The sequence below is a fragment of the Notolabrus celidotus genome, chromosome 5, assembly GCF_009762535.1.
Source record: "Notolabrus celidotus isolate fNotCel1 chromosome 5, fNotCel1.pri, whole genome shotgun sequence".
Classification (NCBI taxonomy): domain Eukaryota; kingdom Metazoa; phylum Chordata; class Actinopteri; order Labriformes; family Labridae; genus Notolabrus; species Notolabrus celidotus.
The window spans coordinates 670,141-682,238 of NC_048276.1; the positions used below are offsets into that span (position 1 = coordinate 670,141).

A 12,098-nucleotide genomic window follows, 5' to 3' on the forward strand; every position below is an offset into this window, starting at 1 on the left:
TGGTGGTGGCTTAAGAAGCCAGTGCTGATGAGCAGATCAGGGACAGGTGTGCCTGATGAGCCTCACTGCTGAGGAGACCGGCCCCGCCCCTACCCATGCAACCTGCAGGCAGAGAGAGAGAGAGGGTTAGGGCAAATCACACAACAAATCAGGACCATAACACTTCCTGTGTCCAGTCACAGCCCAAAGCTGGCTCAGACCTCCTGACATCCCCGCAGTGTGCACCCCACCCCAACAACATCCAATTTAAAATATGACAATAAACTGAAAAATGTTCAATTCAAAATATTTCAATAAATTAGAAAAAAATTAGATTTAAAATATGACATTAAATTGTAAAATAAATCATTTAAAATATGACATTAAATTGTAAAATATCTAATTTAAAATATGACATTACATTTTAAAATATCAGTTTTAAATATATGACATTAAACAAACATTAGCATTAACACATAAAATATTTTAAAATATAAGATCAAGAATGAAAGAAAGTTGTTGTTAAAAGAAATTAAAAGAAAAGTTTTTGGAAAATGTTAAAAATGTGTAATTAAAGGAAAATAAACTAAGGTTTAAAAATGTGTTTGCATCCATTAGAGAGTGTAAGCAGCGTGAAAGAGGAACGTTTTTAGTCTGGACTTAAAGGTGGTCAGAGTCCGGGCTTGTCTAATACTTGTCTAAGTAGTCTTACCTTGAGCTCAGAGTGTTTTCAACATGATGATATGTCACCTAAGCAAAGAAAACATGGACGTACTGGGTTGTTTTTGATGAACCAACACCAGATAGTACGTCCTTTTGAGAGTAGGAGACAGGAGGTATAACATGGTGTGACAAACGCCGCCTCTCCAAAATGTTTTTCAAGTTCAGTGAAGTTCCTGAAACTAAAACCAGTTTCAGCTTTTTGACTTTGTCTAAATAATCTGAGTTACAGGTTATAACACCTTAAATTGAGTTCAAATCCACAGAGTTGATTCTGTGCCTGTGATTATATCGACTGTGGCTCCTTTCTCAAGAAGCCAGGTATCAACATGTTCCAGGTTTCTCTTCCCAACTGAAACTAAGAGAAGTGAAGGATGATGAAGTGCCCCGAGGTTTGGAGGACTTTCCCCGGTTTTCCACTGAGAAAGAGGAAATTACACACAAGCTCAGTGAAGTCCACTTCTAAGCATGAAATCATTTGTAATGGTTTCCTCAGATAGTTTGAGGGACCCTCAGCTCCTCAGTGCTCCTCAGAGACACACCAAATAAATAACACAAAGGAAACATCCACTCTGCAGTTGATAATCTGAAGTTGCGCCCAACCTTTCCTGTTTTTGTGGAGTTTCCTCTCCTCTGTGACCTCGTGTGTCCGTCTGTGTGTGACACACTGATTTGAATTCAGCGCTCAGAGGTCATCACCTGCAAGCTAGTGCAGGGCAGGTGACAGGAGCTGCATGGATTCCTACAGACACTTCATCCTCCTTATCAGCTGACCAAACATCCTCTCATTTGGCGGTCTGTTTAAGCTTCCTGTCTCTGCCTCCGCCCGGCTTTACTGCTGCGTGCAAACGTTCAACCACACCTCCTCCTCAGCATCCCCCTGTAGACTCTGATGGTGGGTTACTCTGAATGATGTTACAGTGCTGGGTTCTCCTCAGACTCTTTCCAAACAGACAAGGTCTAGACCATACTCTATGTTCTATTATTAACAAAGACCCAACATCAAGACTGGATCAGATCCAGTCCCATCTTCCAGACAGGACTCAGTCTGATCTCATCTTAATCCACCATGAGCAGAGCACTTTGCAGCATTTAGCAAGTTACAGTGGCAAGGACAAACTTCCTTTAACAGGCAGAAACCTCCAGCAGGACCAGACTCATGTTAGACACACATCTGCTGAGACCGTGTTGGAGAGAGGGATAGAGGGAGATGAAGAGAGAGAGAGATGATAGTGGGGAGACGGATAGTAGTAGTTGTAGCAGCTGGAGTCTGGCACATCCACAGCAGCAGAGATCCAGAGGAACCTACGAGACAAGGGAGCTCAGGGACTCCAGAAAGGTCTAAGAAAAGAGAGAAGAGAGGGAGAACAGAAGAAAGAAAAAGAGGAGAATAGATGGGGAAGGAAAGACAGAAGGAAAGAATGGGATGAGAAAAGGAGACATGAAGGATGAAGAAACATGGAAACAACAAAGAGAGAGAGAGAAAGAAAGGAAAGAAGTGAAGGAAGATAGGAAGAAAGAAAGAAAGAAAGAAGTAAAGGAAGAAAGAAAGAAAGAAAGAAAGAAAGAAAGAAAGAAAGAAAGAAAGAAAGAAAGAAAGAAAGAAAGAAAGAAAGAAAATAATCTACAGCAGAGATCCAGAGGAACCTACGAGACAAGGGAGCTCAGGGACTCCAGAAAGGTCTATGGTTAGTAACTTTAATGGGACAGGAAGAGTTAAAGTGAGAGACAGGCAGAGAGAGGAGAGAGAGGGAAAGACAGGATCCCAGTGTGTCAGTCTAAGCCTATAGCAGCATAACTAAGACCTGGTCCAAGCCTGATCCAGCTCTAACTATAAGCTTTATCAAAAAGGAAAGTTTGAAGCCTACTCTTAAAAGTAGAGAGGGTGTCTGCCTCCTGGACCCTGACTGGTAGATGATTCCAAAGGAGAGGGGCCTGATAACTGAAGGCTCTACCTCCCATACTACTTTTAGGGACTACGATGAGCAGGCCTGCATGCTGGAAGCGTATTAGACCACATTTGAGTCTCTTTTTGTCTCTTTCAGTTTTTCTGTAACTTCTGGGTATTTTCTGCTTCCCGTCAGAAGGTTTGCGTTCACATTTTCACCACCTGCTCATAAACAGACTGCGGGAACAGTTGAAGCAGACAGCGGTTGTGTTCAAACCGTGTCACTTAAAGCACTCCTGGTGCTCACTTTAAGACCTTCACCACGGTTCAGGTCTGACTTTAGTCCATCCTTTTCTCTGTAAATGACTGTATGCCCTCCAGAATAGATCCTGTTGGTCTTAGGTGATGTTTATTTATCTATTGCATCATTTGGTGTCTGGATGTTTTCTGCCATGTGTTTACTTTGATGCCACACGGGTTGCATCAGGTCAAACCAGCCGTGTCTGTTTGCCTGCAGCAGCAGCAGCAGCTCTTTCAGGGCCGTGAGACCCAGACGCAGGAAACCACCTAGCTTCCCCAGCAGAGCAACACATCAGGTCTCTGATACAGTCAAAACATATTTAGGAGGTTTCACACACAGATATGTGTGCACACCATATGTCTAAAAATATGTGTCAATCAAAGGGGTGGAAAGAGGGCGGGGCTTATACTGTGACCTCAAAGAGCTCCGGAAACAGGAAGGGGACGAATAAGGTTAACTTCTTTACAGCAAGAAGACATGTGATGAGTTAATTCTCAGTCCATACATGGTCTTTAAAGACACCCCAACAACCTGTCTGATGCAACAGATCCTCCAATCATCTAATGTTGTCTTTGTGTTCTGAAGTGAGTCAGACCTGTGATCAGCACTCATACTGTATCTCCCTCTCCCTGCGGTGTGAGTGGGATCCTGAGGTTATTAAAAAGGAGTAGTTGTAGTTTCAATCATGACAGCTGATTAATGAATCATCTCTTCTTCCTCCTCTGCTGATTCAAGTTGATTCCCCTGAGAACCTGTCACACTTCCTCTCCTGTGTGAGCGTAAACACACGAGATCTGTGTCTGGATATGTAGAGGGACCTGATGCTAGTCTCACAGGAAGTTCATACGGTTCAAAAAACAAACACAAACATGAGTCAAAAATCATTCACCTGGCTTTAATATGTTTCTGTTACATCATGCATGACTTCAGTGCCGCTCTGAGGTTGAGTCAATTCTCACTGCATTTTTTATTCTACTGCTGGAATTACATCAGATTAAGATTGAGACATGAAGAAATGATGTTACAGCATGGATACTATGATAGAATACTCACAAAGTATAGCAAATATTAGATTATCCCCAAAAGACGTAAACATATTATTATTATTGTTATTATTATTAATAATAATAATAATAATATTATTATTATTATTATTATTATTATTTATTATTATTATTATTATCATAAAACTAATAATAATTATAATTATAATCAGAATTATAGTTGTTGTTTTAATTATTAAACTTTTTATTATTGTTAATAATAACAATAGTTATTTTAATATTATAATTATTATTATTATTGTTGTTGGTCTTCTTCTTCTTCTTCTTCTTCTTATTATTATTATTATTAATATTAATACTATCATAAAACTAATAATGATAATAATAATCATAATAATCTTTATTATTAGTATTATTAGTATCATCAAAAAACGAATAATAAGTATTATTATTATAGTTGTTTTTTTTTAATCATTACACTTTTTATTATTGTTAATAATAACAATAATTATTTTATTTTTATTGTTGGTCTTCTTCTTCCTCTTCTTCCTCTTCTTCCTCTTCTTTTTCTTCTTCTTCTTCTTCTTCTTCTTCTTCTTCTTCTTCTTCTTCTTCTTCTTCTTCTTCTTCTTCTTCTTCTTCTTCTTCTTCTTCTTCTTCTTCTTCTTCTTCTTCTTCTTCTTCTTCTTCTTCTTCTTCTTCTTCTTCTTCTTCTTCTTCTTCTTCTTCTTCTTCTTCTTCTTCTTCTTCTTCTTCTTCTTCTTCTTCTTCTTCTTCTTCTTCTTCTTCTTCTTATTATTATTATTATTATCATAAAACTAATAATAATAATAGTTATTATTATTACTATAGTTGTTTTTATTATTGCACTTTTTATTATTGTTAATAATAACAATAACTATTTTAATGTAATTATTATATTTTTGTAGTTATTCTTCTTTTTATTAATTAATTTATTAACTACTTTTTTATATATTTATTTTAAGTTATATGTTTTTGTGCATTTTGCTTTTATTTAATAGGACAGCTGAAGAGAGAGCCTCTGAACATGGGGCTCGGGCCTTTTCCACAGTGTTCAGGTTTTTCTGTTTATAAGACAGAACAGCTAACAGTGTAATCCCCTCTCTCTCTCTCTCTGTGTCTGCAGTCTGTGGTGTACTGTCATGGCGGCCGGATCGGGTTCTATCAGGGCGATATCCGTCTGCTCCCAGACGACATGAAGGCCCTGCGGCCGACCATCTTCCCTGTGGTGCCTCGACTGCTCAATCGCATGTATGACAAGGTGAGATCAAAGATTTTGTCACTCGATTTCCAGAGAACCGATTGAATTATTTACTCTACCTTTGAAGCAGTTTACACTGTCTGGTTTGTTGTGAGATTCTCCAGAAAATCAGAGGAAGCTGACACATACTGTGCATCAGGGATTTGTTGCTTAGACTGTTCTTAATTAGTTTCTTGCAGCTTTCATGAGTCATGTGAAGATATTTACTGTGCAGCACTGTCCCGGTAATTGAAGGGTTAAGTTTATGACTAACTCTTGTTTCCTCAGAAAAGCCCGTTGCATAACCTGTAAATAGTTCCAGAGCTGTTACAGAGAGTCATGAGAGAAGATTCATTGTAAGGCTGGGTGCGCCGCTTTCAATAAATCAATCAATCTTCATCCATACAGGATCACCAACAAATGTTATGTCAAGACTCTAGGAGTTTAGGAGTTACAGGAGTTACAGTGGCAAGGACAAACTTCCTTTAACAGGCAGAAACCTCCAGCAGGACCAGACTCATGTTAGACACACATCTGCTGAGACCGTGTTGGAGAGAGGGATAGAGGGAGATGAAGAGAGAGAGAGATGATAGTGGGGAGACGGATAGTAGTAGTTGTAGCAGCTGGAGTCTGGCACGTCCACAGCAGCAGAGATCCAGAGGAACCTACGAGACAAGGGAGCTCAGGGACTCCAGAAAGGTCTATGGTTAGTAACTTTAATGGGACAGGAAGAGTTAAAGTGAGAGACAGGCAGAGAGAGGAGAGAGAGGGAAAGACAGGATCCCAGTGTGTCAGTCTAAGCCTATAGCAGCAGAACTAAGACCTGGTCCAAGCCTGATCCAGCTCTAACTATAAGCTTTATCAAAAAGGAAAGTTTGAAGCCTGCTCTTAAAAGTAGAGAGGGGGTCTGCCTCCCGGACCCTGACTGGTAGATGATTCCAAAGGAGAGGGGCCTGATAACTGAAGGCTCTACCTCCCATACTACTTTTAGAGGCTTTAGGTACGATGAGCAGGCCTGCATGTTGGGAGCGTAGAGTTCTAGAGGGGTAATAGGACACTGTGAGCCCTTTAAGCTACGAAGGTGTCTGACCATTAAGAGCTTTGTAGGTCAGAAGAAGGATTTCTGTTTCCTCTCTCCTGATCTTGTTTCTTTATTTGAGTCCTGTAATGTTTCATTGAACCACATGAAGCCCCTTTGTGTCTTTGAGAAGAAGCTCTTTGTTAATAAAGCTTTAAATGGTTCCTCTTGTCTCTCCTGCAGATCTTCAGTCAGGCCAACAGCCCGCTGAAACGTTGGCTGCTGAACTTTGCCGCCAAGAGAAAAGGTGCCGAGGTCAGCAGTGGGATCATTCGCAGTGACAGCATCTGGGACAAAATCTTCTTCAGTAAGATTCAGGTAAATGTAACACGAGCATCTCAATGTACTTTCAAAACAATGAACAGCAGAGTGATCACGCTTCAGATGGGCCTTCATCAGCCTAGTGTGAGCTGTTTCTCATCAAAGGGACTGAACTGAGCGGCATCCATTGTTGCTAGCACAATTATTAATGACATAAAAACCAGGATCAAAAAAACTGAAATGTCCCTTTAAAGCCTCTGTGAGAAATGTTAGATAAGAAACATGCAACAGATACATGGTAGCAAGAAGAGTCCTCCTCTCAGCCTCTGAATCCAGACTGTCTGGTTCTAGCTGAACCACAGAGAGGGCCTTCCACTCCTGCAGGTCTCACCGGTCCTGATGTTTCCAGCTGACTGACACTATAAATAATAATAATAATAATAATAATAATAATAATAAACTTTATTTATAAACTCTGTGTGTGTTCATGTGATGATGTGTTGTTCCTCTGCAGGCCAGCCTGGGTGGACGGTTGAGGATGATTATAACAGGAGCGGCTCCTACCTCACCCAGTGTGCTGGGATTCCTCAGAGCAGCTCTGGGGTGCCAGGTCAGACTTTCATACACACACACACACACACACACACACACACACACACACACACACACACACACACACACACACACACACACACACACACACACACACTGGGAACCTCACTCCAAGCACCATCACAGCTTCATACTGTACTAAAGACTCTATATATGATAAATAAATATATAAATCACAAATGAACCATGCAGAGAGATACAGCACTGGAAAGAAAGAAAAATCTTATTTCAAGGTCCTTTTACCATGAAATAAGCAAATAAATCTGCCAATAGAAGAAGTGAAAATTTTCTTGGTAAGATTTCTTAAAATAAGACGTAATATTTAGAAAACTGTGATCTTAAAATTAGCAGGGAAAACTTATTTTAAGTAATATTGTCCCAGTATTTTAAAGCTTAGTGTCTCAGAATAAGACAGGAATGATAACAATTAATATTTTTTTCTGCACTAATACATTTCATGTCAACTTCTTCATTTGAGATATATCACCTTAATCTGAGTTGTATTATAGCAGCACTTCTCTAGGTTTAAGACCATCTTGTTCTTGAAATAAGATGACAAAGTTGAATTGTCTCATGTTGAGATATAATGTCTTCTCATAGTGAGCTGGATATACTAATATTCAGTCATGTTGTTCTTTAGGAGAAGACAGCTCTGCTCTAAAGGAGCTGTTTCATTGTGTGCATGGAGTTTGAGGAGGAAGATTTATATCTGATTTAAAGAAACAGTGTCTGAAAACTGAAACCCACCCTTAAAAACAACAACTTCTCTTTCTTTCTTTCTCTCTTTCTTTCTTTCTTTCTTTCTTTCTTTCTTTCTTTCTTTCTTTCTTTCTTTCTTTCTTTCTTTCTTTCTTTCTTTCTGTCTTTTATCAGTGGATCTGTTTTCTGATAGGTTAATAAAAGTCATTTCCTTAAATCAAGTAAAGTGTTTGTCTTAAATCAAGATTATCCGTCTTCTACAAATAAGATCTCAGCTTGAAAAATGTCTGAAATGTTAAATAAACCTTGTTTCTTCTAAATTAAAACTCAAAACAAGATAATTTCAAGATTGTTTGACTGAACAAGGTATTTAAGATGTCTTAAAACAAGTCCCTCTATCTCACTCAAATGTTACTTGTTCAGTAAATTTATCTTAAATCAAGAGGGAGAAGACATTTAGACTAAAAATGAGAATATTTCACTTGGTAAGATTTTGAGTTTTTGCAGAGAGGTCAGTAGGAAGTAATATTTGAACTGATGAATTGCAAAGCGACTGAAAAACTCTGAAGCTGAATCTGCAGTTTATTCTGCTCTCTCTTTTTAAACAACACATGCAGCACATTCAAACCTTTACGACTGAACTGAGTCACATTAGAACAAAACAAACAATCTTTAAACACTTCTTACAAAACAAAACACACAAACAGACTCTGTGCAAGCAGCGTGCAGCAAACACACAAACACACACGCTGCTAGAAGACATATTAATACCTTTACTCACACAGGACTAAAGCATGTGGATGCACTAAAAGCATTCTCCGTGTGTGTGTGTTTGTATGTGTGTGTGTAGGTGTATGAGGCATACGGTCAGACAGAGTGCACAGCTGGCTGCACCTTCACCACACCTGGAGACTGGACCCCAGGTGAGACCACTTCCCTACCACAGCCAGACTCTCTGAACCTGTTTACTTGACCTGAGTCTAAAAGTCCAAATGTCTGAGTCAGGCTCTCAGAGAATAAGGAGCTCTCTCACCCGAACACTGTTTCACTGTGAATGTTAAAATGAGGTCTTCCAGATTCTTGAGATCCTTACCCTCAGAGAGTCACTGAGCAGCTCACACACTGCGCACATTGATCACGTTTTAAAGGATGACATCATTCAGGATAAGAAGGGAAGGGGTGGAAGAGAGAGGAGAGAGCAAGCTGTGATCTACTGAGAGGTTTACCAACATCAACAACACAAATAAAAGACCTGACAGCTTTTCTTTACTCTCTACCTTACTGTTGTTTCACATTTACAAATAACCTTCTTTGTGTGTTTAAAGGCTTCAGATGATTTCATGTGATGGGTTTTTCTCTGACGGCATCAGTTAAACCACAATGAACCTCTTATCTTCTTTAGATCTGTCGTTTGGAGTTTCATCATTTCAGAAAATAATATTTCAACAGACGACATCTCATCACCGATCTTAGCCTCCCTGTTAGTTTTAGAATAGATTTCAAGATTTCATTGATCAATTTTAAAGCACTTATGGGTCTGGCTCAAACCCTACAAGCCTTATTATTATTATTATTATTATTATTATTATTATTATTATCATTATTATTATTATTATTATTATTATTATTATTATTATTATTATTATTATTATTATTATCATCATTATTATTAGTATTATTAGTATTATTAGTATTATTATTATTATTATCATTATTATTATTATTATTATTATTATTATTATCATTATTATTATTATTATTATTATTATCATTATTATTATTATTATCATTATTATTAGTATTATTATTATTATTATTATTATTATTATCATTATTATTATTATTATCATTATTATTATTATTATTATTATTATTATTATTGTTGTTTTTTTTGTTTTTAAAAATTATTATTATAGTTGTTTTTATTTAATCATATTTCATGTAATTGCTTTATTCTCCTAATAACTTCTTTTAGTCAAGATTATCAGTTTAAGATTTTTTTTGTGATTAAATAATTAAATCCAATCCACTTTACTTATATAGCAGATTTTAAAAAACAGTAAAGTTTACCAAAGTGAAATAAAATAAGTTAAAAGACACTGAACAAAAAAAAACATTGTGAAATTAATTATTATATTAATTAAATTAAATAAATAAAAGCAACTTAAAAAATAATTAGATAAAAATGTATTTAATACCATTGTTGCATAATTCTGTGAACGGCAATACAAAAATAAAAATACCAATAATAATAATCATAATAATAATTAAAGACACTGAAAAAAACAAATTAATATAAAAACAAAAATCACAATGATAGTTAAAAAAAACACTAAAGAATTAATAATAATTATTATAAAATGAATAATAATCATAATAATAATTAAAAACACTAAAAGATAGATAAATAATGAAATTAATAATAATCACAATATAATTAAAAAACACAGTAAAATAAATAAATAAAGGTAAATAAAAAATAGGACTTAAATCTTAGTGATTAAATTCTACTTAGCTGGTTTTATTTAACTCACTTCCCCTTCGATAAATCATGTGGTTTTGAAGTGACATGTTTCACAAGTGAACTCCCTTCCTTCTATTTCCTGTCTCTATAACCGTGATGGCTTTGTTTGCATGAGTTGTGACACAGCAAGACCTCCCTATTAAAAAGCACTTACAGTTTTATCAAATACTTCAAGTCCACTTTAGTCTGAATCAATAAAAACATGATGTGCTGAGAAACTGTGAGATAACAGAGTTTATGTCAAAGTTGAAAAGTCTCTGATGTGTGTTCAGCTGACTTTGTGCTCCAGGCCTTCAGCAGAGGAAGTGATAAGACTTTTAGATAACACTTACTGTAACCGCTGACATCAAAACACAGTCCAGCGCCCCCCCCTGCTGCTCATCTGTGGTATTACACGACAGGGGTCACTGTTGGCTTCATTATAGGAACATTATTCAGGAGCATTTGAGGGGGTTAAATTAAGGTGTGTGCAGATAAAGTCATAGATTTGTCATGTTTTACTCATGCTGCTTGTTCTGTCTCCATGATCAGGTCACGTCGGCGCGCCGCTGCCCTGTAACCTCATCCGGCTGGTGGATGTTCCTGAGAAAAACTACTTTGCCTCAAAGGGAGAGGGAGAGGTGAGAGACAGGGGAGAAACATCTGTGTCTGTACAGAGGTGGAAGTGTTTGAAATAATGTCCTGAGAACGTTTTATTCAGAAGCTGAGATGTAGTATAAAGATATCTATATATCTTCTTCAAGTCTTTTTTGATGCATCAGAATAAAAGTGTCACATCAGTTAATAAAACTAACACCTGTGTTCATGTTATCATCTCTTTAACGCCTCTAATCTCTCGCCCAGGTGTGTGTGAAGGGACCGAACGTGTTCAAGGGCTACCTCAAAGACCCAGAGAGGACGGCCGAGACGCTGGACACCGACGGCTGGCTTCACACCGGAGACATTGGCAAATGGTTACCCGTACGTCCACGCCGCTGTTAGGTTTAAAATGTTCAGTGTGTCATGTCACGCACGTGTTAAAACACTTCCTGTTTTACTCTCCTGCAGAACGGCACACTGAAGATCATCGACAGGAAGAAGCACATCTTCAAGCTGGCGCAGGGCGAGTACATCTCCCCGGAGAAGATCGAGAACATCTACATCAGGAGTGAACCTGTGGCCCAGCTGTATGTTCATGGGGACAGTCTGCAGGTACGAACACACACACACACACACACACGCACACACTCAGCATGTGCTGTAGACTTTACTTCATCTATGCAGAGAGATAAAACAGTCTTGTGTGGTTTTCTCTCCTCAGTCCTGTTTGGTGGGGATCGTGGTGCCTGACCCTGAAGTCATGCCTGGCTGGGCGAAGAAAAAAGGCATATTAGGAACATTCAAGGACCTCTGTAAAAACACAGTAGGTGGAACATGAACTGAATCTGTGTTTGCAGAAGATGCTGAATCCAGAGGAGAGTTATTCAGAACATGACGTCTGTTTTCATCAACAGGAACTGAAGAAAGCTATCCTTGAAGATCTGGTGCGTCTGGGCAAGGCCAGCGGGCTCCACTCTTTTGAACAGGTGTGAAGGAAGTTACACGTTTGTTCTGAAGCAGGATTTATATTCAGTATGACTTTGTGTTTTTATTCATGCTTCTTCAAAATGAGTCGACTAACGTTGTTTCAAAGCAGTCAGACCGTTAATGCAGCAGCACAGATTAGAGTTCATGAACTTTAATTCAAAGATTAAGTCCCTTAGCTCATCTGCTCAGTGAAACAATGAGAGTT

The 12,098-nt window shown here is 37.9% G+C and overlaps 1 protein-coding gene across 2 annotated transcripts in view; it reads left to right on the forward strand.

The window, feature by feature from the left end:
• acsl6 (acyl-CoA synthetase long chain family member 6) overlaps positions 1-12,098 on the forward strand; it is a 63,932-nt gene that overhangs the window by 48,289 nt on the left and 3,545 nt on the right. For both annotated transcript variants that reach the window (XM_034682814.1, XM_034682815.1), the window contains 9 exons: positions 5,040-5,174; positions 6,415-6,549; positions 7,007-7,102; positions 8,654-8,726; positions 10,859-10,947; positions 11,171-11,287; positions 11,375-11,518; positions 11,628-11,729; positions 11,821-11,892. In XM_034682814.1, the coding sequence (XP_034538705.1) occupies positions 5,040-5,174; positions 6,415-6,549; positions 7,007-7,102; positions 8,654-8,726; positions 10,859-10,947; positions 11,171-11,287; positions 11,375-11,518; positions 11,628-11,729; positions 11,821-11,892 (963 nt within the window). The remainder of the gene's footprint in view (positions 1-5,039; positions 5,175-6,414; positions 6,550-7,006; positions 7,103-8,653; positions 8,727-10,858; positions 10,948-11,170; positions 11,288-11,374; positions 11,519-11,627; positions 11,730-11,820; positions 11,893-12,098) is intronic.